We start from the raw sequence: 25,361 nt of genomic DNA on the forward strand, positions 1-25,361 counted from the left end.
AGCAGACCTTCATTTGACAAAGATATTTGAGTTGTCTTCACTTTGTGAACTCATTGATCAAGAGTCATTTAACAGACTTTACTGATGGGATGTGAGAACAAACTAGAATGTTTACATGATGAATAAACACACATGAACAAAGTATTGTCTTCTTGTCACTCAGTTTTCCTCCTGAAACACCAAAAAGTACAGAGTTCATGTTTAGAGCAGAAGAATATTGGTCAGTCAGTAAGACATCAGATATTGTGGACTTGATTCTTTACAATTATTACAATGGTCTTTCTTCAGAAGTCAGAGAAACTTTAACCCACAGCTTCAAACCTCACATTCCTGAAATACTATTTACAACCTGAGAGCTGATGAGAAAACTGTTTGTAAAGTGGAAGCTCTTCTCTACCACCTTCCCCATGTTCCCTGAATGCAGCATCAGTGTTACAGGGGTTGACTCCTGTGAACAGACTGACATGGTGTGAAATTACATAACTTTAACCTTTTGGAAACCAGGATTTACACATTATAGACTGTGTAAAACATAACAATAAACATGAGCAAATATATTGATGTTGTACATCAAATTAAACAAGAGAATTTTGACTACAATAATCAGTAAGCCATTTCCACACAACTAAAACACCAACTGAAAGAATTATTGAAATATCATAATCAGAATTTTGTCAGGAGTCAGCCCACTCAGCACGTTTTCTGTACATGAGGCAATTCAAATTGCACAGATGGTGCCCAAATGCCCAATTGGCCTAATTAATCTGTACTAAAACCTCTCTAACTTTGTTCTGCTTTACTTTTTCAAAGTCAACCTTTGCAGAGAGACTGGTCCCATAGTGTGCTATGATCTCCGTGGTTTTTGACATTTTCTCTGCATCCTTCCAAGAGATAATCGTCCTGAAAGTGCTTTTTTTCTAGACGAACCTGAAAATTAAATTTGTGCTGTCTTTCATCTTTATTTACTCTTAACCAGTAACCAATATACTAATATTTACACATCTGAACAAAAGCACACATGGGTTGCCTTTATTATAACACCAACATTATTCAAATAGCCTTTGTGGTTGCTGAGATACACCCTTTTTTAGTTTGGGTATGTTATTTCGAGCAGCAACCTAAAAAATAGGTTGGTTTTCAAAAGGTTAAATGTCTCTTTTCTTATAGAGTTTGAAGCTGCCAAAGGCTCAGGAAAGTTTCTACATGTCTGAACATCACAGGAGGTTAACAAAAAAAAAAGGTTGTAAAAAAGAAGCACACACAAGAGGGCGCCTTGTGTTGTGCTGAGCAGGTAGTCTACAGGGCTTCTCTTGAACAGCCTGTTAACGTCCCTCTCCAGGATGGAGAGAGTCCTCGTTGGTGTCAGGACTGTCCCTTTGTCTTCCACAAACACAGGAGGATTCATTCAGATGGTTTAACATGCTGTTAACAAGTTGTTAGTGGAGTGAGGAGCTTCAGGAATGCAGTTGATCAATCACCTTTTCAGACAGAAGCAGAGTCGTTTACTGAGAACTGCTGTTGGAGTTTCTCAGAGGACAGTCGTTTGGTTTCTCTCATCGTCTCACTAAACCTGTACTTTGATTCTTTAACCCTGTCCTTGTCCTCACTACACAATTATTTTTCAGTGTTCAGCACCAGCTGTGTGAGATTAACTGTGAACTAAGGTTTTATTTATATATGTGTAATTAAAAAACAATATTTATACATTATTGGGTTTGTATATACCTTTTGTTGTCTCCTTTTTCAGATGTTAAAACTCGAAAAGTAGAATTTATATAATTGATGATTTGACATTTCGTAATAAATAAATTAAAAGAAAGGACTGAGAGGCAGAGAGAGTTGGAGGTGATTTGTAGTCAAACACAGGAGGATTTATTCAGATGGTTTAACATGCACAAGTCGTTAGTGGAGTGAGGAGCTTCAAGAATGCAGTTGTTCAATCAGAGACCTTTTCAGACAGAAGCAGAGTCGTTTACTGAGAACGGCTGTTGGAGTTTCTCACAGTACAGTCGTTTGGTTTCTCCCATCGTCTCTCTAGAACCTGTACTTTGATACTTTAAACCTGTCCATGTCTCCAATCCTGAATGATTCTTCTGTGATCACCCTCAGCTGTGTGAGATTAACTGTGAACCAAGGTGTTATTTAAATATGTGTATATTTAAAAACTTATATTTAGACATACAATATAAAATATTTTTGTTATTGACTTTTACATAATGTTAAGAATCACAATTTCAATTTTGTTCCTCTTTTTTTAATAATCTTTAAACGTGTGCTTTGAAGGACTTATTGTATATTCTACCCAATATTGGTTTGAAATCTTTTAAATAGTATCAGTAACATCAACATGAATTAATTAAATAGAAACAACACAAACAATAACACATTAATGACATTTTATGTTTAACAGAAACAATATAACAACAAACGCAAAACTCTGAATTAAGATTGTAGTTATTTGGTTTAAAACTTCATAAATAATCAGTGTAAACACTTTCTGTTCTTAAAAATGTGTATATTTAAAAACTTATATTTAGTCATACAATATAAAATATTTTTGTTATTGACTTTTACATAATGTTAAGAATCACAATTTCAATTTTGTTCCTCTTTTTTTAATAATCTTTAAACGTGTGCGTTGAAGGACTTATTGTATATTATACCCAATATTGGTTTGAAATCTTTTAAATAGTATTAATAATATGAACATGAATTAATTAAATAGAAACAACACAAACAATAACACATTAATGACATATTTTGTTTAACAGAAACAATATAACAACAAACGCAAAACTCTGAATTAAGATTGTAGTTATTTGGTTTATAACTTTATAAATAATCAGTGTAAACACTTTCTGTTCTTATTATAGTTACTATCCTCTGTCTCTTCTCATTCTTTTAGTTTTAAAAGTGTTGTATAAATAGTTTGTTATTTTGCTAGTAACAAACATTGCTTGTGTACTTAATGACACTTTGTTTAGTAGCCCAGACCGACCAATGCTTTAACTTCATTGCTCTCACCGGGCTGCCCCCCTCCCTCCCCACCTTGCTGCTGTCCAATCACATGAGAGCTTGGTAACCCCTCCCTCTTTTTCTTCCTCTAAAACACAGGTAGCTCCACTGTGACCACATGTTGGTTTCTTTGGAGCAGAAACCTCATTCAGTGAAGACTAGTGAATGAACAGGAACAAAAAACAGATTATTTGATCTTTAACTCAAGCTCTGCTACCAGGAGAAATGGCAAATAAAAGAATTAAGCTGGACCAGGAGACCTTCTCTTGTTCCATCTGTCTGGATTTCCTGAAGGATCCGGTGACTATTCCCTGTGGACACAGCTACTGCATGAACTGTATTAAACACCACTGGGATGAAGAGAATGGGAAGAAGCTCCACAGCTGCCCTCAGTGTAGGCAGACCTTCACACCGAGGCCTGTCCTGCTGAAGAACACCATGTTAGCAGATTTAGTGGAGCAGCTGAAGAAGACTGGACTCCAAGCTGCTCCTGCTGATCACTGCTATGCTGGACCTGAAGATGTGGCCTGTGATGTCTGCACTAGGAAGAGACTAAAAGCCATCAAGTCTTGTCTGGTGTGTCTGGTTTCTTACTGTGAGAAACACCTTCAGCCTCATTTTAAATCTTATGCATTTGAAAATCACCAGCTGGTGGACCCCTCCAACCAGCTCCAGGAGAACATCTGCTCTCGTCATGACGAGGTGATGAAGATCTTCTGTCGTACTGATCAGCAGTGTATCTGCTACCTCTGCTTAATGGATGAACATAAAGGCCACGACACCGTCTCATCTGAAGCAGAAAGGACCGAGAGGCAGAGAGAACTGGAGGGGAGTCGACTAAACATCCAGCAGAGAATCCAGGACAGAGAGAAAGACCTGAAGCTGCTCCATCAGGAGGTGGAGGCCATCAACCTCTCTGCTGATAAAACAGTGGAGGACAGTGAGAAGATCTTCACTGAGCTGATCCGTCTCATGGCGAAAAGAAGCTCTCGTGTGAAGCAGCAGGTCAGATCCCAGCAGAGAACTGAAGTGAGTCGAGTCAAAGAGCTTCAGGAGAAGCTGGAGCAGGAGATCACTGAGCTGAAGCGGAACGACGCTGAGCTGAAGCTGCTCTCACACACAGAGGATCTCAACCAGCTTCTACTCAACTACCCCTCACTGTCACCACTTAGTGAGTCTACAGACTCATCCAGCATCATCATCCGTCCTCTGAGATACTTTGAGGACGTGACGGCGGCTGTTTCAGGACTCAGAGATGAACTACAGGACGTCCTGAGAGAGAAGTGGACAAACGTCTCACTGAAGGTGACTGAAGTGGATGCTTTACTGTCTCAACCAGAGCCCAAGACCAGAGCTGGATTCTTAAAGTATTCATGTGATGTCACACTGGATCCAAACACAGCAACCACATGGCTGTCATTATCTGATGAGAACAGAAAAGCAAAAGTAATGAGAGAAGAACAGTCTTATTCTAGTCACCCAGACCGATTCAGTGGATGTGATCAGGTCCTGAGTAGAGAGAGTCTGACTGGACGTTGTTACTGGGAGGTGAAGTGGAGAGGAGGAGGAGTTGATGTAGCAGTTGCGTACAAGAGTATCAGCAGAAAAGGGAACGGGGATGAATGTGTGTTTGGATACAATAACAAATCTTGGGCATTAAGATGTAACAAAAACAGTTGTAACTTTCAGTACAACAAAGTCCAAACCCCTGTCTCTGGTCCTCGGTCCTCCAGACTAGGAGTGTACCTGGATCACAGAGCAGGTATTCTGTCCTTCTACAGCGTCTCTGAAACCATGACTCTCCTCCACAGAGTCCAGACCACATTCACTCAGCCTCTCTATGCTGGACTTCATCCTTTCAGTTATGGAGACACTGCTGAGTTGTGTAATCTGAAATAGACCAAAGTCATTTAAGGGTGACTTAAAGGGTGACTTTCTCTGCAACTTTTTTCTGCATGAACATTTAGACTTTTTGTCTTTTTTTCATTTAAGCTCTAATTGTCTGATGAATATTTGTATTGATGCTTTTATGTTGTTGTTTCTCTTCGACTGCATGTTTCTGAAGAGAGAAAGCAGCAGACCTTCATTTGACAAAGATATTTGAGTTGTCTTCACTTTGTGAACTCATTGATCAAGAGTCATTTAACAGACTTTACTGATGGGATGTGAGAACAAACTAGAATGTTTACATGATGAATAAACAAACATGAACAAAGTATTGTCTTCTTGTCATTCAGTTTTCCTCCTGAAACACCAAAAAGTACAGAGTTCATGTTTAGAGCAGAAGAATATTGGTCAGTCAGTAAGACATCAGATATTGTGGACTTGATTCTTTACAATTATTACAATGGTCTTTCTTCAGAAGTCAGAGAAACTTTAACCCACAGCTTCAAACCTCACATTCCTGAAATACTATTTACAACCTGAGAGCTGATGAGAAAACTGTTTGTAAAGTGGAAGCTCTTCTCTACCACCTTCCCCATGTTCCCTGAATGCAGCATCAGTGTTACAGGGGTTGACTCCTGTGAACAGACTGACATGGTGTGAAATTACATAACTTTAACCTTTTGGAAACCAGGATTTACACATTATAGACTGTGTAAAACATAACAATAAACATGAGCAAATATATTGATGTTGTACATCAAATTAAACAAGAGAATTTTGACTACAATAATCAGTAAGCCATTTCCACACAACTAAAACACCAACTGAAAGAATTATTGAAATATCATAATCAGACAGAAGCAGAGTCGTTTACTGAGAACTGCTGTTGGAGTTTCTCAGAGGACAGTCGTTTGGTTTCTCTCATCGTCTCACTAAACCTGTACTTTGATTCTTTAACCCTGTCCTTGTCCTCACTACACAATTATTTTTCAGTGTTCAGCACCAGCTGTGTGAGATTAACTGTGAACTAAGGTTTTATTTATATATGTGTAATTAAAAAACAATATTTATACATTATTGGGTTTGTATATACCTTTTGTTGTCTCCTTTTTCAGATGTTAAAACTCGAAAAGTAGAATTTATATAATTGATGATTTGACATTTTGAATTAAATAAATTAAAAGAAAGGACTGAGAGGCAGAGAGAGTTGGAGGTGATTTGTAGTCAAACACAGGAGGATTTATTCAGATGGTTTAACATGCACAAGTCGTTAGTGGAGTGAAGAGCTTCAAGAATGCAGTTGTTCAATCAGAGACGTTTTCAGACAGAAGCAGAGTCGTTTACTGAGAACGGCTGTTGGAGTTTCTCACAGTACAGTCGTTTGGTTTCTCCCATCGTCTCTCTAGAACCTGTACTTTGATACTTTAAACCTGTCCGTGTCTCCAATCCTGAATGATTCTTCTGTGATCACCCTCAGCTGTGTGAGATTAACTGTGAACCAAGGTGTTATTTAAATATGTGTATATTTAAAAACTTATATTTAGACATACAATATAAAATATTTTTGTTATTGACTTTTACATAATGTTAAGAATCACAATTTCAATTTTGTTCCTCTTTTTTTAATAATCTTTAAACGTGTGCTTTGAAGGACTTATTGTATATTCTACCCAATATTGGTTTGAAATCTTTTAAATAGTATCAGTAACATCAACATGAATTAATTAAATAGAAACAACACAAACAATAACACATTAATGACATTTTATGTTTAACAGAAACAATATAACAACAAACGCAAAACTCTGAATTAAGATTGTAGTTATTTGGTTTATAACTTTATACATAATCAGTGTAAACACTTTCTGTTCTTAAAAATGTGTATATTTAAAAACTTATATTTAGTCATACAATATAAAATATTTTTGTTATTGACTTTTACATAATGTTAAGAATCACAATTTCAATTTTGTTCCTCTTTTTTTAATAATCTTTAAACGTGTGCGTTGAAGGACTTATTGTATATTATACCCAATATTGGTTTGAAATCTTTTAAATAGTATTAGTAATATGAACATGAATTAATTAAATAGAAACAACACAAACAATAACACATTAATGACATATTTTGTTTAACAGAAACAATATAACAACAAACGCAAAACTCTGAATTAAGATTGTAGTTATTTGGTTTATAACTTTATAAATAATCAGTGTAAACACTTTCTGTTCTTATTATAGTTACTATCCTCTGTCTCTTCTCATTCTTTTAGTTTTAAAAGTGTTGTATAAATAGTTTGTTATTTTGCTAGTAACAAACATTGCTTGTGTACTTAATGATACTTTGTTTAGTAGCCCAGACCGACCAATGCTTTAACTTCATTGCTCTCACCGGGCTGCCCCCCTCCCTCCCCACCTTGCTGCTGTCCAATCACATGAGAGCTTGGTAACCCCTCCCTCTTTTTCTTCCTCTAAAACACAGGTAGCTCCACTGTGACCACATGTTGGTTTCTTTGGAGCAGAAACCTCATTCAGTGAAGACTAGTGAATGAACAGGAACAAAAAACAGATAATTTGATCTTTAACTCAACCTCTGCTACCAGGAGAAATGGCAAATAAAAGAATAAAGCTGGAACAGGAGACCTTCTCTTGTTCCATCTGTCTGGATTTCCTGAAGGATCCGGTGACTATTCCCTGTGGACACAGCTACTGCATGAACTGTATTAAACACCACTGGGATGAAGAGAATGGGAAGAAGCTCCACAGCTGCCCTCAGTGTAGGCAGACCTTCACACCGAGGCCTGTCCCGCTGAAGAACACCATGTTAGCAGATTTAGTGGAGCAGCTGAAGAAGACTGGACTCCAAGCTGCTCCTGCTGATCACTGCTATGCTGGACCTGAAGATGTGGCCTGTGATGTCTGCACTAGGAAGAGACTAAAAGCCATCAAGTCTTGTCTGGTGTGTCTGGTTTCTTACTGTGAGAAACACCTTCAGCCTCATTTTAAATCTTATGCATTCAAGAAACACCAGCTGGTGGACCCCTCCAACCAGCTCCAGGAGAACATCTGCTCTCGTCATGACGAGGTGATGAAGATCTTCTGTCGTACTGATCAGCAGTGTATCTGCTACCTCTGCTTAATGGATGAACATAAAGGCCACGACACCGTCTCATCTGAAGCAGAAAGGACCGAGAGGCAGAGAGAACTGGAGGGGAGTCGACTAAACATCCAGCAGAGAATCCAGGACAGAGAGAAAGACCTGAAGCTGCTCCATCAGGAGGTGGAGGCCATCAACCTCTCTGCTGATAAAACAGTGGAGGACAGTGAGAAGATCTTCACTGAGCTGATCCGTCTCATGGCGAAAAGAAGCTCTCGTGTGAAGCAGCAGGTCAGATCCCAGCAGAGAACTGAAGTGAGTCGAGTCAAAGAGCTTCAGGAGAAGCTGGAGCAGGAGATCACTGAGCTGAAGCGGAACGACGCTGAGCTGAAGCTGCTCTCACACACAGAGGATCTCAACCAGCTTCTACTCAACTACCCCTCACTGTCACCACTTAGTGAGTCTACAGACTCATCCAGCATCATCATCCGTCCTCTGAGATACTTTGAGGACGTGACGGCGGCTGTTTCAGGACTCAGAGATGAACTACAGGACGTCCTGAGAGAGAAGTGGACAAACGTCTCACTGAAGGTGACTGAAGTGGATGCTTTACTGTCTCAACCAGAGCCCAAGACCAGAGCTGGATTCTTAAAGTATTCATGTGATGTCACACTGGATCCAAACACAGCAACCACATGGCTGTCATTATCTGATGAGAACAGAAAAGCAAAAGTAATGAGAGAAGAACAGTCTTATTCTAGTCACCCAGACCGATTCAGTGGATGTGATCAGGTCCTGAGTAGAGAGAGTCTGACTGGACGTTGTTACTGGGAGGTGAAGTGGAGAGGAGGAGGAGTTGATGTAGCAGTTGCGTACAAGAGTATCAGCAGAAAAGGGAACGGGGATGAATGTGTGTTTGGATACAATAACAAATCTTGGGCATTAAGATGTAACAAAAACAGTTGTAACTTTCAGTACAACAAAGTCCAAACTCCCGTCTCTGGTCCTCGGTCCTCCAGACTAGGAGTGTACCTGGATCACAGAGCAGGTATTCTGTCCTTCTACAGCATCTCTGAAACCATGACTCTCCTCCACAGAGTCCAGACCACATTCACTCAGCCTCTCTATGCTGGACTTCATCCTTTCAGTTATGGAGACACTGCTGAGTTGTGTAATCTGAAATAGACCAAAGTCATTTAAGGGTGACTTAAAGGGTGACTTTCTCTGCAACTTTTTTCTGCATGAACATTTAGACTTTTTGTCTTTTTTTCATTTAAGCTCTAATTGTCTGATGAATATTTGTATTGATGCTTTTATGTTGTTGTTTCTCTTCGACTGCATGTTTCTGAAGAGAGAAAGCAGCAGACCTTCATTTGACAAAGATATTTGAGTTGTCTTCACTTTGTGAACTCATTGATCAAGAGTCATTTAACAGACTTTACTGATGGGATGTGAGAACAAACTAGAATGTTTACATGATGAATAAACAAACATGAACAAAGTATTGTCTTCTTGTCACTCAGTTTTCCTCCTGAAACACCAAAAAGTACAGAGTTCATGTTTAGAGCAGAAGAATATTGGTCAGTCAGTAAGACATCAGATATTGTGGACTTGATTCTTTACAATTATTACAATGGTCTTTCTTCAGAAGTCAGAGAAACTTTAACCCACAGCTTCAAACCTCACATTCCTGAAATACTATTTACAACCTGAGAGCTGATGAGAAAACTGTTTGTAAAGTGGAAGCTCTTCTCTACCACCTTCCCCATGTTCCCTGAATGCAGCATCAGTGTTACAGGGGTTGACTCCTGTGAACAGACTGACATGGTGTGAAATTACATAACTTTAACCTTTTGGAAACCAGGATTTACACATTATAGACTGTGTAAAACATAACAATAAACATGAGCAAATATATTGATGTTGTACATCAAATTAAACAAGAGAATTTTGACTACAATAATCAGTAAGCCATTTCCACACAACTAAAACACCAACTGAAAGAATTATTGAAATATCATAATCAGAATTTTGTCAGGAGTCAGCCCACTCAGCACGTTTTCTGTACATGAGGCAATTCAAATTGCACAGATGGTGCCCAAATGCCCAATTGGCCTAATTAATCTGTACTAAAACCTCTCTAACTTTGTTCTGCTTTACTTTTTCAAAGTCAACCTTTGCAGAGAGACTGGTCCCATAGTGTGCTATGATCTCCGTGGTTTTTGACATTTTCTCTGCATCCTTCCAAGAGATAATCGTCCTGAAAGTGCTTTTTTTCTAGACGAACCTGAAAATTCAATTTGTGCTGTTTTTCATCTTTATTTACTCTTAACCAGTAACCAATATACTACTATTTACACATCTGAACAAAAGCACACATGGGTTGCCTTTATTATAACACCAACATTATTCAAATAGCCTTTGTGGTTGCTGAGATACACCCTTTTTTAGTTTGGGTATGTTATTTCGAGCAGCAACCTAAAAAATAGGTTGGTTTTCAAAAGGTTAAATGTCTCTTTTCTTATAGAGTTTGAAGCTGCCAAAGGCTCAGGAAAGTTTCTACATGTCTGAACATCACAGGAGGTTAACAAAAAAAAAAGGTTGTAAAAAAGAAGCACACACAAGAGGGCGCCTTGTGTTGTGCTGAGCAGGTAGTCTACAGGGCTTCTCTTGAACAGCCTGTTAACGTCCCTCTCCAGGATGGAGAGAGTCCTCGTTGGTGTCAGGACTGTCCCTCTGTCTTCCACAAACACAGGAGGATTCATTCAGATGGTTTAACATGCTGTTAACAAGTTGTTAGTGGAGTGAGGAGCTTCAGGAATGCAGTTAATCAATCACCTTTTCAGACAGAAGCAGAGTCGTTTACTGAGAACTGCTGTTGGAGTTTCTCAGAGGACAGTCGTTTGGTTTCTCTCATCGTCTCACTAAACCTGTACTTTGATTCTTTAACCCTGTCCTTGTCCTCACTACACAATTATTTTTCAGTGTTCAGCACCAGCTGTGTGAGATTAACTGTGAACTAAGGTTTTATTTATATATGTGTAATTAAAAAACAATATTTATACATTATTGGGTTTATATATACCTTTTGTTATCTCCTTTTTCAGATGTTAAAACTCGAAAAGTAGAATTTATATAATTGATGATTTGACATTTTGTATTAAATAAATTAAAAGAAAGGACTGAGAGGCAGAGAGAGTTGGAGGTGATCTGTAGTCAAACACAGGAGGATTTATTCAGATGGTTTAACATGCACAAGTCGTCAGTGGAGTGAGGAGCTTCAGGAATGCAGTTGATCAATCTCCTTTTCAGACAGAAGCAGAGTCGTTTACTGAAAACTGCTGTTGGAGTTTCTCAGAGGACAGTCGTTTGGTTTCTCTTATCGTCTCGCTAGAACCTGTACTTTGACACAAAACATTCCAAAACACACTTCAGTAACGGAAGAAAACATTTGAATACAATTTAGGAAACACAATAATAATCTTAAGTTAGTTAATCTTTTTTTAATAATCTTTAAACGTGTGCGTTGAAGGACTTATTGTATATTATACCCAATATTGGTTTGAAATCTTTAAAATAGAATCAGTAATATGAACATGAATTCATTAAATATAAACAACACAAACAATAACACATTAATGACATATTTTGTTTAACAGAAACAATATAACAACAAACGCAAAACTCTGAATTAAGTTGTACTTATTTGGTTTATAACTTTATAAATAATCAGTGTAAACACTTTCTGTTCTAATTATAGTTACTATCCTCTGTCTCTTTATTTACTCATTCTCATTCTTTTAGTTTTAAAAGTGTTGTATAAATAGTTTGTTATTTTGCTAGTAACAAACATTGCTTGTGTACTTAATGATACTTTGTTTAGTAGCCCAGACCGACCAATGCTTTAACATCATTGCTCTCACCGGGCTGCCCCCCTCCCTCCCCACCTTGCTGCTGTCCAATCACATGAGAGCTTGGTAACCCCTCCCTCTTTTTCTTCCTCTAAAAACACAGGTAGCTCCACTGTAACCACATGTTGGCTTCTTTGGAGCAGAAACCTCATTCAGTGAAGACTAGTGAATGAACAGGAACAAAAATCAGATTTTTGAACTAAATTCACACAGTCTTGGCCACAAGGACAAAATGGCAAATAAAAGAATTAAGCTGGACCAGGAGACCTTCACTTGTTGCATCTGTCTGGATCTCCTGAGGGATCCGTTGACTATTCCCTGTGGACACAACTACTGCATGAACTGTATTAAAGACCACTGGAATAAAGAGGACGAGAAGAATCTCTACAGCTGCCCTCTGTGTAGGCAGACCTTCACACCAAGGCCTGTCCTGCTGAAGAACACCATGTTGGCAGTTTTAGTGGAGCAGCTGAAGAAGACTGGACTCCAAGCTGCTCCTGCTGATCACTGCTATGCTGGACCTGAAGATGTGGCCTGTGATGTCTGCACTGGGAGGAGACTGAAGGCCTTCAAGTCCTGTCTGGTGTGTCTGGTTTCTTACTGTGAGAAACACCTTCAGCCTCATTATGATGCACATCCATTCAAGAAACACCAGCTGGTGGACCCCTCCAACAGACTCCAGGAGAACATCTGCTCTCATCATAATGAGGTGATGAAGATCTTCTGTCGTACTGATCAGCAGTGTATCTGCTACCTCTGCTTAATGGATGAACATAAAGGCCACGACACCGTCTCAGCTGCAGCAGAAAGGACCGAGAGGCAGAGAGAGCTGGAGGGGAGTCGACTAAACATCCAGCAGAGAATCCAGGACAGAGAGAAAGACCTGAAGCTGCTCCATCAGGAGGTGGAGGCCATCAACCTCTCTGCTGATAAAACAGTGGAGGACAGTGAGAAGATCTTCACTGAGCTGATCCGTCTCATGGCGAAAAGAAGCTCTCGTGTGAAGCAGCAGGTCAGATCCCAGCAGAGAACTGAAGTGAGTCGAGTCAAAGAGCTTCAGGAGAAACTGGAGCAGGAGATCACTGAGCTGAAGAGGAACGACGCTGAGCTGAAGCTGCTCTCACACACAGAGGATCTCAACCAGCTTCTACTCAACTACCCCTCACTGTCACCACTTAGTGAGTCTACAGACTCATCCAGTATCATCATCCGTCCTCTGAGATACTTTGAGGACGTGACGGCGGCTGTTTCAGGACTCAGAGATGAACTACAGGACGTCCTGAGAGAGAAGTGGACAAACGTCTCACTGAAGGTGACTGAAGTGGATGCTTTACTGTCTCAACCAGAGCCCAAGACCAGAGCTGGATTCTTAAAGTATTCATGTGATGTCACACTGGATCCCAACACAGCAACCACATGGCTGTCATTATCTGATGGGAACAGAAAAGCAAAAGTAATGAGAGAAGAACAGTCTTATTCTAGTCACCCAGACCGATTCAGTAGATGTGATCAGGTCCTGAGTAGAGAGAGTCTGACTGGACGTTGTTACTGGGAGGTGAAGTGGAGAGGAGGAGGAGTTGATGTAGCAGTTGCGTACAAGAGTATCAGCAGAAAAGGGAACGGGGATGAATGTGTGTTTGGATACAATAACAAATCTTGGGCATTAAGATGTAACAAAAACAGTTGTAACTTTCAGTACAACAAAGTCCAAACCCCTGTCTCTGGTCCTCGGTCCTCCAGACTAGGAGTGTACCTGGATCACAGAGCAGGTATTCTGTCCTTCTACAGCGTCTCTGAAACCATGACTCTCCTCCACAGAGTCCAGACCACATTCACTCAGCCTCTCTATGCTGGACTTCATCCTTTCAGTTATGGAGACACTGCTGAGTTGTGTAATCTGAAATAGACCAAAGTCATTTAAGGGTGACTTAAAGGGTGACTTTCTCTGCAACTTTTTTCTGCATGAACATTTAGACTTTTTGTCTTTTTTTCATTTAAGCTCTAATTGTCTGATGAATATTTGTATTGATGCTTTTATGTTGTTGTTTCTCTTCGACTGCATGTTTCTGAAGAGAGAAAGCAGCAGACCTTCATTTGACAAAGATATTTGAGTTGTCTTCACTTTGTGAACTCATTGATCAAGAGTCATTTAACAGACTTTACTGATGGGATGTGAGAACAAACTAGAATGTTTACATGATGAATAAACAAACATGAACAAAGTATTGTCTTCTTGTCACTCAGTTTTCCTCCTGAAACACCAAAAAGTACAGAGTTCATGTTTAGAGCAGAAGAATATTGGTCAGTCAGTAAGACATCAGATATTGTGGACTTGATTCTTTACAATTATTACAATGGTCTTTCTTCAGAAGTCAGAGAAACTTTAACCCACAGCTTCAAACCTCACATTCCTGAAATACTATTTACAACCTGAGAGCTGATGAGAAAACAGTTTGTAAAGTGGAAGCTCTTCTCTACCACCTTCCCCATGTTCCCTGAATGCAGCATCAGTGTTACAGGGGTTGACTCCTGTGAACAGACTGACATGGTGTGAAATTACATAACTTTAACCTTTTGGAAACCAGGATTTACACATTATAGACTGTGTAAAACATAACAATAAACATGAGCAAATATATTGATGTTGTACATCAAATTAAACAAGAGAATTTTGACTACAATAATCAGTAAGCCATTTCCACACAACTAAAACACCAACTGAAAGAATTATTGAAATATCATAATCAGAATTTTGTCAGGAGTCAGCCCACTCAGCACGTTTTCTGTACATGAGGCAATTCAAATTGCACAGATGGTGCCCAAATGCCCAATTGGCCTAATTAATCTGTACTAAAACCTCTCTAACTTTGTTCTGCTTTACTTTTTCAAAGTCAACCTTTGCAGAGAGACTGGTCCCATAGTGTGCTATGATCTCCGTGGTTTTTGACATTTTCTCTGCATCCTTCCAAGAGATAATCGTCCTGAAAGTGCTTTTTTTCTAGACGAACCTGAAAATTCAATTCGTGCTGTCTTTCATCTTTATTTACTCTTAACCAGTAACCAATATACTAACATTTACACATCTGAACAAAAGCACAAATGGGTTGCCTTTATTATAACACCAACATTATTCAAATAGCCTTTGTGGTTGCTGAGATACACCCTTTTTTAGTTTGGGTATGTTATTTTGAGCAGCAACCTAAAAAATAGGTTGGTTTTCAAAAGGTTAAATGTCTCTTTTCTTATATAGTTTGAAGCTGCCAAAGGCTCAGGAAAGTTTCTACATGTCTGAACATCACAGGAGGTTAACACGTGAAATTGTAAAAAAGAAGCACACACAAGAGGGCGCCTTGTGTTGTGCTGAGCAGGTAGTCTACAGGGCTTCTCTTGAACAGCCTGTTAACGTCCCTCTGGTTGTTTCCTTTTTCAGATGTTAAAACTCGAAAAGTAGAATTTATATAATTGATGATTTGACATTTCGTAATAAATAAATTAAAAGAAAGGACTGAGAGGCAGAGAGAGTTGGAGGTGATTTGTAGTCAAACACAGGAGGATTTATTCAGATGGTTTAACATGCACAAGTCGTTAGTGGAGTGAGGAGCTTCAAGAATGCAGTTGTTCAATCAGAGACCTTTTCAGACAGAAGCAGAGTCGTTTACTGAGAACGGCTGTTGGAGTTTCTCACAGTACAGTCGTTTGGTTTCTCCCATCATCTCTCTAGAACCTGTACTTTGATACTTTAAACCTGTCCATGTCTCCAATCCTGAATGATTCTTCTGTGATCACCCTCAGCTGTGTGAGATTAACTGTGAACCAAGGTGTTATTTAAATATGTGTATATCTCATTCACAAGCAGAGCCCACGACCAGATCTGGATTCTTAAGATATTCACGTGACATCACTCTGGATCCAAACACAGCAGACACACTGCTGTTATTATCTGATGGGAACAGAAAAGCAACATTAATGATGGAACATCAGTCTTATTCTAGTCACCCAGACAGGTTCAGTGGTTATTGTCAGGTCCTGAGTAGAGAGTGTCTGACTGGACGTTGTTACCTTGAGGTGGAGTGGAGAGGAGGAGGAGTTCATGTAGCAGTCTCATACAAGAACATCATGAGAACAGGGATTGAATGTGTGTTTGGATACAATAACAAATCTCGGGCGTTATATTGTAACAAAAATAGTTATATCTTTTGGTACAACAATATCAACACTCCCGTCTCTGGTCCCCGGTCCTCCAGACTAGGAGTGTACCTGGATCACAGAGCAGGTATTCTGTCCTTCTACAGCGTCTCTGGAACCATGACTCTCCTCCACAGAGTCCAGACCACATTCACTCAGCCTCTCTATGCTGGACTTAGGTTTTATTATCCTGGAGACACTGCTGAGTTCTGTAAACTCAAATAGACAAAAGTGATTTAAGGGACAGCTCGTTAAAGTCTGGGTTTTAATTCTTACATTTATTTTGTTTACATCATTGTTGTTGAGAGCAGACTTTTCTTCACCTTTCAATCAAACCTTGTGGGCGGTACTTCTACATCTTCTCCTTATTGTTGTGTAAATGTCTGAGTTCATGATGATCTTTGTTTAGCTGAACTAATATTCATCTGCAGGAAAATGTAAAATGCTATGATCTCTAAATGTTTGATGAATATTGTTATTGATGTATTTGTTTTTTTGTTGTGTCTCTTCCTCTGCATGGGTCTTAAAGAGAGAAATCTCCAGAGCTTCTTCATTGTAGATATTCTGTTCTTACAACTTTATGCAAAGTATTCTATCATTACATTAGTGTTCATTAATTAATTGAGATTTGGTAACAAGCAAGGCAAGTTTGGGGCAGATTCGAGCAAGTCCAGTTCAGCCAGTAGGTAGCGCAATGAGAATGTGAACATATACATGCATCATGTGTCTCTACATGAAGTGTAGACCACGTTGTGTACATTACATGTGAATCTGATGCATTTTAGGCTTATTTGTTTTGGCCAGTAGGTGGCGCTTTTAGAATGTGAACATATACATGCATCATGTGTCTCTATTTGAAGTCTAGACCACGTCAAGTAAACTGAAGGTTAAAAAAAAAGTAATGCAAAAATTAACCCTGGTATCCCGGCAATTGCATATACCACTACACCACCGATCTGATGAAAAAACTTGGAGACAATAATGTTTAAAACTTGTCATTTTATTTTTTTCTTACCATTTGTAAGACAATGTGTGTGTTTTATTGTCTTCTGCAGGAGCAAATAAATGCTGGAAAAGAAATCATCTAAGTAAACTTCTTCCCTGGCCTATACAAATCTGTTACATATATATATATATATATATATATATATATATAGATACAGAGATACAGATATAATTATATATATTGTGTCTATAAATATATAGTTTATATTTAGAACAAATATGTATTTAAAATATATATGTATATATATTTTATATATACTGTATATTTTATAAATATATTATGGTCTAAAAAAGCAACAGTCTCTAGCATAACAAAACACAGAAAGTGGGCGTTTATTGGGTCCACATAACGTCAGGTAAGAAGCGGTGTAAAGTCTGTTTTTTTCAGAATAATCATCTTCAAGGCCTTTAGATCATCCTGGAAAGAAGATTGAAGTCGATCGGATCATTTTTGGTGGAGATAACGTTAAATTTATAATGGCGAAAAGTGCCAAAAACGAGCGAAAAACGCCCAAAACTGCCAAATTCTGCGAATTATTGTAGCGCCCCCTAGTGTTCAAATCGCTCAAGATTTTACTTGCATGTTAAGGGATGCAATCTGCACATACCTGTATGCTGCAAATTTTGAGTGATTAGTCCCAATAGTGTTGAAGCTATGAGCATTGAAAAACAAGACACACCCCTAAGATGTTCATTGGGCCATAGATACTTACCACAATGAGATATAAAAAAACAGTTGACATATTCTACGTCATCTGGCTTCAATGATCTGATCGATATCAATTTGTTTTATGATTCGTAGTAAAGGCAGTCAATTATGTGTTTTTCACAAAATTCAAAATGGCGGAAAATCTAAGTAGGCGGAGCTTAGGGGTCTGAAAGGCTTTTTTGTAGAGCAGGTGGAGATGGACATGTAACAATCGGACATTCTGGGTGAGGGGCGTCGCCGGTCAAACTTTGAGGGGGCGCTAGAGAGCAACTAAACAATAAAAAAATGTTATCCTTTATCATACGTCTAGTTTCACCAAGCCTGACAAGCTTGCTAAGTACCCCCAATATGCGCCCAATGTTCTAGGATCCGAGAAAATTCAATAGGGTCCTCTCGGACTGACTTTGGCAGTCACTCGGACCCTAATAACCTGAAGACAGCGTCCAGTGTCCTCATGGTATGAGGCCCTGGTCACTTATTAAATAAGTCTGAACTTCAATGTTCCATTTGACATTTGAGTGTCCATAAAATCTGTCACCCGCTGGGTTTAAGGTCACTTCATCATCATTTATCAGAGCCAATAATCTTCATCCCACTCAGCACCCATCCTGATTCTTCTCTCATGATTTAATAAAAGATAATGTTTAATGTTACTGCTTTGTCTATTTGTGTCTGTAGATTTCTCCTTTAGCACCAACAGTTAGCATTAGATAATACCTCAGTTGCATATTTAAATATGACATTTTTGAAAACTTGCAATACATTAAAACTATTGTCTTAATGTACGTAATCAACTGGAGAAGTTTCATGGTGATATATGTATAAACACATTTTTGACCCTATTCACCTGTAGTGTCTTCAAAATGTGTGTAATTTAACTAAACTTCTCTTTAAAGGCTGTTTTCTCTCAATATATCAGACTCTTTAAGGGTTCAGGGTTTAAGGGTTTAGGGGGGACACAGGGTCCTCGAACAACAACAAAACACACCAGCCTCGACCTCTAGTCTGACTATTCAACATGTAAATGTCTAAACAGGATGAAAGTTCATCACCAGGTGGCGCTAGAGGATCACCAAACCAGAGAGAGTCCAAGCCTGTAGACTGGAGAACTGTATTACAGTTGGGTTCAAATGTCTCACTTCTGTCAAAATAAAACCTTTTTTTAACAACAAAATGATGCAGACATTTACATTAATCTTTCAAAGTATCAACAGCACACTTAATGTACTTTGTTTACCTTTTTTCTTTTTCACACACAGATTGTTCCAGTGCAGTAAATCTACTCACATTTCAATAAATACATTGCATTACATCTCATTTAGCTGACGCTTTTACCCAAAGTTACTTACAATAAGTGTGACTTACAATAAGTGCATTCAACCATGAGTACAAACTCAGAACAATAAGAATCAAGAAAGTAACATTACTTCAAGAAAGCCCAAACTACAAAAATACCATAAGTAAGTCCCATTCAAGTGCCACTGAAGTGCTAATCATTTTTTATATACATAACAGAACAGAAGGTGTACATTTTGTTTGACAAAAAACACAGAGAAGCAAAATTATGCATTAAATAATGTTACTTTGCCAATTCCAGGTATGTTTCACATTAACATATATTTATTATTTATTTTTGAACGTGTGGCGAAACAGGGGTGTGGTTTGAGTTTTAGAGGACAGTAACCAATCGTATTAGTAGCACAACAACGCCACCGTATGAATTTCACCTAAAGAGTAAGTCGTGCCCCCAGCATCAGGGACTCATTCATGATACTGATGAGCAGGAGACGTGGTTCCAGTACAATCAATCTTTATTTTTACACTCAATAATCAAAACAATGATTATAGTGTACACTAACTACTAAAAAAAGAGCCGTATGCAACTATTTACAAAGAGATGTGTGTAACCTCTGTGAGATGTCTCCTGGCCAAATGAATCTCATGGAGCTGGGCAGGCTTGTGGTAACAGCAGTTTATTCCACATCTGCATTCATGACAAAGGACCACATAGTTCGCTCATCTGGTCAACAGCGGATGCTCAGTCTATTCGTGAATCCTGCGTTGCTCTGAGGATTAACCATTTTTAATACACTAGTACAGTGGTACAATGAAACAGTGATTGTATAGTGGATTTAAATACATGTGAATACAATAAATGAAATGGACCAGAAACTGTCTCTCTCTTAAATGTATGAGGAGAATTACAAAATAAATATATAATCCAAAATATATTTATACAGATTTCTCACACTGGACAGTTACCTTTGTTTAACGTATTATTCATTTTATAATAACAATTGTGTAACCGAGTAAATATGTAGATGTATAAAATACTCCATCTGCATGTTTAAAACATTACTACACTCTGGACTCTGGACTTTGTGGTGTTTCAGGAGGAAAAATGCCTCAATTATTCTCTCATATTAGTTTCGTATTTTATACATTAGCTTCGTATGAATCCCTGAAAATAAGACAAGAAGAAAGTACTTTGTTCATTCTTGAATCAAGAAATACTTTATTCATCATGTAAACCTGTTCAATGTGTTTGACCAGAATCTCACTTATGTAAAAGAATAATGTAAAATGTCCTTGATTATGATACTTTATTTTATAATACAACATAGTGCATAATTTGTATGTTTATTCAGACAACAACAACATTTAGCCTCACAAATTAATGAACACAAATGTAATGATAGAATACTTTGCAAAAAGTTGTGAGAACTAAATATCTAGAATAAAGAATCTCTTCTTTCTCTCTGTAAGACCCATGCAGAGGAAGATACATTAAAAATACATCAATAACAACATTCATCAAACATTTAGAGCTCACAGCATTTTACATTTTCCTGCAGATGAATATGAGTTCAGGTGAACAAAGATCATCATGAACAGTGAGAGCCTCCATAAACACACAGAGGAAGGAGCGCCACCTACAGGAACTCAGACATTTACACAACAACAAGATGGACAAGTACCGCCCACAAGGTTTGATTGACAGGTGGAGAAAAGTCTGCGCTCAACAAAAATGATGTAAACAAAATAAGTTTAAGAATTAAAACCCAGACTTTAACCAGCTGTCCCTTAAATCACTTTTGTCTATTTGAGTTTACAGAACTCAGCAGTGTCTCCAGATGAATAATAAAACCCAAGTCCAGCATAGAGAGGCTGAGTGAATGTGGTCTGGACTCTGTGGAGGAGAGTCATGGTTTCAGAGACGCTGTAGAAGGACAGAATACCTGCTCTGTGATCCAGGTACACTCCTAGTCTGGAGGACCGGGGACCAGAGACGGGGGTTTTGACTTTGTTGTGAAGAAATATAAAACTGTTATTGTTACAATCTAAAGCCCAAGATTTGTTATTGTATCCAAACACACATTCATTCAAGCTCCCTGTTCTCATGATGTTCTTGTGTGAGACTGCTACAATAACTCCTTCTCCTCCTCTCCACTCCACCTCAAGGTAACAACGTCCAGTCAGACTCTCTCTACTCAGGACCTGAGAATAACTAGTGAACCTGTCTGGGTGACTAGAATAAGACTGATGTTCCATCATTAATGTTGCTTTTCTGTTCCCATCAGATAATAACAGCAGTGTGTCTGCTGTGTTTGGATCCAGAGTGATGTCACATGAACATCTTAAGAATCCAGCTCTGGTCGTGGGCTCTGCTTGTGAATGAGAGAGTAAAACATCCACTTCAGTCAACATCAGTGAGACGTTTGTCCACTTCTCTCTCAGGACGTCCTGTAGTTCATCTCTAAGTCCTGAAACAGCCGCCGTCACGTCCTCAAAGTATCTCAGAGGACGGATGTTGATGCTGGATGAGTCTGTAGACTCACTAAGTGGTGACAGTGAGGGGTAGTGGTGGAGAAGCTGGTTGAGATCCTCTGTGTGTGAGAGCAGCTTCAGCTCAGCGTCGTTCCTCTTCAGCTCAGTGATCTCCTGCTCCAGCTTCTCCTGAAGCTCTTTGACTCGACTCACTTCAGTTCTCTGCTGGGATCTGACCTGCTGCTTCACATCAGAGCTTCTGTTCTCCATGAGACGGATCAGCTCAGTGAAGATCTTCTCACTGTCCTCCACTGTTTTATCAGCAGAGAGGTTGATGGCCTCCACCTCCTGATGGAGCAGCTTCAGGTCTTTCTCTCTGTCCTGGATTCTCTGCTGGATGTTTAGTCGACTCCCCTCCAGCTCTCTCTGCCTCTCGGTCCTTTCTGCTGCAGCTGAGACGGTGTCGTGGCCTTTATGTTCATCCAGAGAGCAGAGGTAGCAGATACACTGCTGATCAGTACGGCAGAAGATCTTCATCACCTCATTGTGACGAGAGCAGATGTTCTCCTGGAGCTGGTTGGAGGGGTCCACCAGCTGGTGTTTCTTTAATGGAGGTACATCATAATGAGGCTGAAGGTGTTTCTCACAGTAAGAAACCAGACACACCAGACAGGACTTGAAGGCCTTCAGTCTCCTCCCAGTGCAGACATCACAGGCCACATCTTCAGGTCCAGCATAGCAGTGATCAGCAGGAGCAGCTTGGAGTCCAGTCTTCTTCAGCTGCTCCACTAAATCTGCTAACATGGTGTTCTTCAGCAGGACAGGCCTCGGTGTGAAGGTCTGCCTACACTGAGGGCAGCTGAGGAGCTTCTTCCCGTCCTCTTCATCCCAGTGGGCTTTAATACAGTTCATGCAGTAGCTGTGTCCACAGGGAATAGTCACCGGATCCTTCAGGAGATCCAGACAGATGGAACAAGAGAAGGTCTCCTGGTCCAGCTGAACTCCTTTGAGCTCCATTTCACCTCTCGGTAACAACGAGTGTCTGAGTTTCACTTCCTCAGAAGAGACTTTGACTTCTGGTCCGAACAACATGTGACGGTTCAGTGAACGGGGCGTGTCAGCTCTACTGCTCCGCCTCCATGTTGGTTACACCAATCTTTAGAGCTGTAGATCTGAAGGGGAGGGAACCAGGAAGTATGTGGAGAGAGTGCAGCTGTCTGTGTTTGAGGAAGAGGGAGGGGCTTATCAAGCTGCTTCATTCCAGGAAGAGGAGCGTCGCTGTGGACTTTGTTCCCTTGTTTACAGACAGAGACTCTGTTGAAACCTGCTACATGTTTTATATCATTTCAGTTTCTTCATTTTCAAATATTTCTTGGCTCCACGTTGATGATTTCTCTACAACTGTTCCTCAAATTCTGTTTGCCTGCTGAAGTTTGTCGCGGTGATTTGTTTGTCCGACTGAATCAGTTTGCTGCGTGTCATAAAAACAGCCAAGCAGGTAGAAGCAGTCAGGAGTCCATTTTATTTAGTTTGTATGAAGTGGGAGTGACTCCTAAATGACCTACACATTTTGTGACGATATACTTTATGTTTCTATTTAACTCTACACTGACAGTTTAGCCCCACATGGTTCACTTTCTTGTTTGTGCACTTCTTTTTATTTATTTATTAAATATATAATTTACTCCATCCGTCAATAAAACATATATTTCTGGTACAGTGGTCTCTGGCTCCAGTTTACTCTGGTGGTATGCATGGTATATCACCGGGTCACGTATATATATATATATATATATATATATATATATATATCATTTTTGACTTCTTTTAAAAAACTAAAAATTAAAAGAAAAGATTGCTTTTAAACTTCATCATAACTTTTAATATATTAAAGCTCCACTTTTAGTCCTTTCATAGATGTATGACGGAATGCACTTTGAGTATTTATGTTTTTTTCCAGGTTCAAGTCCTCAGAGGAATTACCTCCACAGGGCTCTCACCATGGCAACGATTGAGCCGCTGGCTTGCAGCCAACGATGGCGACATCATGAACAGGTGACCGAAGAATATCTGAGGTACACAGGATGAACTAAAGCTGTGTTTAAATCCAGAGTTACGGATGTAACTACGGTTCTATGAATCCTGGATGACCACCAGAGGCGGTGCTTAGCACTGGATACCTTCCGCCTCACGCACACACAGGTCCAGTCTTCATAACAACAAAGTCACCTGTGACCTCGGATGACCTCCAGTCGGATATGAGTTCCGGTGTCATCCTGAGATCAGTCCTACGGAATCTTCTCGCGAAATCACAAGATTCCGAGTGACCAAGAACTCTGGCGGTCATCCAGGATTCATATTACCTATTCAAATTTCACTGGATAACTTATATCAACAGAGTCACGAGGAACCCCAAGGAACTGTAGAGTTGTAATGGTTTTTATCTTGACTTGCACTGGTTATAAAAGGACGTTTATGTGTAGATTATTGTTTAATGGTTTACTATATTATTGAAGGATATCTCTGTGTAGATTATTTCATGATATACTGTATTATTAAAGAATGTCTTGGGGGTTGCGTTGCTTAGGAGGAAGAGAATCCTTTGTGTGAGCTCTGTGGACGTGTATTCGAAACCTCAGGAATTTTACACCCGGCCCTGAGAAAGAGGAGGGGGCAGACGGAGACCCATCTCGGAAGAGACCACGTCGGGGTTGGGATCGGAAGAGCACATGGGAAACAGATGGCACAGAAGAAGCAGAGCAGAGTGATGACGTCACGTGTTAAGAGGCATGTTAAGAGCCAATGAGCAGACTATCCGCCAATGTATTTCCTGTAAATCTGAACCAATGAGAAGTGCATATTGCCTTTGTTGGCTTACAAAAAACGAAACTTGGATTCAGGCCAGAGGCTTTTTCGTGGAGTAACGGGACACTGCAGGCAGGATAGCTGCTTGTAGGCTGTGAATCTTTAAAGCCCGCAACTGAGGATCATTAGTGTGCATGATTTAGACAGTTAGACAGCTTTCAGTCTGTGGACGCAGTGATTCATGTTCCCTCAGCTTAGAGTTATACTCTGTATCAGAACCGTTATTCATTGTTGGTAATATTTTTGATTAAAAACTTTTAATTATAATTTTCCATCTCTGTATATATTTCTTCGAGTCCACCCAAAGATTTTTGAACATAACAGAACCTACCTCGTATGGATCAAGCAGAGGAATCCTGATGAAGAATCACCCCCAGTGGGTGAGGGGTGCAACGTTCACTCTGTAGTATCTGGTGAATGTGCTCGATGATGCCCATGAGGCTGCAGCACATACATCCTCCACTGGCACACCTCTCAGGGTCGCCCATGACGTGGAAACACTCCTGGTAGAATGGTAGAAGGGTCCAATCCACATCTGTCACATAAACTTGGTAAGAAATATTGTCTTATAGTTTGTCTCCACATATATGTAGTTTTTTATAAAGCTTGGAATACTAAAATATAATACTAAAGGGTCAAATATAAATTATTAACCGTCAGTGGCAAGCCTCAATAGTAGTAGTCATGAAAGAAGACATACTTCATCGTATCACGAGGTCTCGACATGCAAAATGTTACTCTACCAATTTCTCTTTAAAATCGCTATCTGTTCATCTCCACCGGACGAAGTTCTTCCAGAGTACACATCGGATAGTTCTGGGCACTATTCCTCGTACGTGGTTCAACTAAGTCGATCAAATGTCCTATTAGCCAGCTTAAATGAACCCAATGATTGAAATCAGGCTATCTCGATTTCTCA

The 25,361-nt window shown here is 39.4% G+C and overlaps 4 protein-coding genes across 6 annotated transcripts; 3 read left to right on the forward strand and 1 right to left on the reverse strand.

Moving 5' to 3' along the window:
• The first annotated feature begins 3,240 nt into the window (after positions 1–3,240).
• Positions 3,241–4,936, forward strand: LOC117746817 (E3 ubiquitin/ISG15 ligase TRIM25-like). Of its 2 annotated transcripts, XM_034556128.1 has the most exons (2): positions 3,241–4,308; positions 4,357–4,936. In XM_034556128.1, the coding sequence occupies exons 1-2, from the start codon at positions 3,241–3,243 to the stop codon at positions 4,912–4,914; spliced, it is 1,626 nt and encodes a 541-aa protein (XP_034412019.1). In that variant the 3' UTR covers positions 4,915–4,936. The 2 variants fall into 2 exon arrangements, with proteins under 2 accessions (XP_034412019.1, XP_034412018.1); XM_034556127.1 differs by having other exon boundaries at positions 3,241–4,936.
• Positions 4,937–7,510: 2,574 nt separating this feature from the next.
• LOC117746100 (tripartite motif-containing protein 16-like) lies at positions 7,511–9,184 on the forward strand. The gene has a single exon (XM_034554942.1). The coding sequence runs from the start codon at positions 7,511–7,513 to the stop codon at positions 9,182–9,184; it is 1,674 nt and encodes a 557-aa protein (XP_034410833.1).
• A 2,958-nt stretch (positions 9,185–12,142) lies between these two features.
• On the forward strand, positions 12,143–16,346 carry LOC117746099 (E3 ubiquitin/ISG15 ligase TRIM25-like). Of its 2 annotated transcripts, none has more exons than XM_034554940.1 (2): positions 12,143–13,605; positions 16,098–16,346. In XM_034554940.1, the coding sequence occupies exons 1-2, from the start codon at positions 12,143–12,145 to the stop codon at positions 16,318–16,320; spliced, it is 1,686 nt and encodes a 561-aa protein (XP_034410831.1). In that variant the 3' UTR covers positions 16,321–16,346. The 2 variants fall into 2 exon arrangements, with proteins under 2 accessions (XP_034410831.1, XP_034410832.1); XM_034554941.1 differs by lacking the exon at positions 16,098–16,346 and having other exon boundaries at positions 12,143–13,210; positions 13,259–13,817.
• A 4,169-nt stretch (positions 16,347–20,515) lies between these two features.
• On the reverse strand, positions 20,516–22,732 carry LOC117746098 (tripartite motif-containing protein 16-like). Its single transcript, XM_034554939.1, has one exon. The coding sequence runs from the start codon at positions 22,667–22,669 to the stop codon at positions 20,909–20,911; it is 1,761 nt and encodes a 586-aa protein (XP_034410830.1). The 5' UTR covers positions 22,670–22,732; the 3' UTR covers positions 20,516–20,908.
• Positions 22,733–25,361: the final 2,629 nt, after the last annotated feature.

The sequence above is a fragment of the Cyclopterus lumpus genome, chromosome 17, assembly GCF_009769545.1.
Source record: "Cyclopterus lumpus isolate fCycLum1 chromosome 17, fCycLum1.pri, whole genome shotgun sequence".
Lineage (NCBI taxonomy): Eukaryota > Metazoa > Chordata > Actinopteri > Perciformes > Cyclopteridae > Cyclopterus > Cyclopterus lumpus.

What these genes read in the sequence shown, in the direction of transcription:
- LOC117746817 (XM_034556127.1), top strand. Translation starts at nt 3,241, where the DNA reads ATGGCAAATAAAAGAATTAAGCTGGACCAGGAGACCTTCTCTTGTTCC.
- LOC117746100 (XM_034554942.1), top strand. Translation starts at nt 7,511, where the DNA reads ATGGCAAATAAAAGAATAAAGCTGGAACAGGAGACCTTCTCTTGTTCC.
- LOC117746098 (XM_034554939.1), bottom strand. Translation starts at nt 22,669, where the DNA reads ATGTTGTTCGGACCAGAAGTCAAAGTCTCTTCTGAGGAAGTGAAACTC.
- LOC117746099 (XM_034554940.1), top strand. Translation starts at nt 12,143, where the DNA reads ATGGCAAATAAAAGAATTAAGCTGGACCAGGAGACCTTCACTTGTTGC. An exon ending in AAAAACAGTTGTAACTTTCA is followed by an intron (nt 13,606 to 16,097) that starts GTACAACAAAGT and finishes TAACAAAAATAG; the next exon opens with TTATATCTTTTGGTACAACA.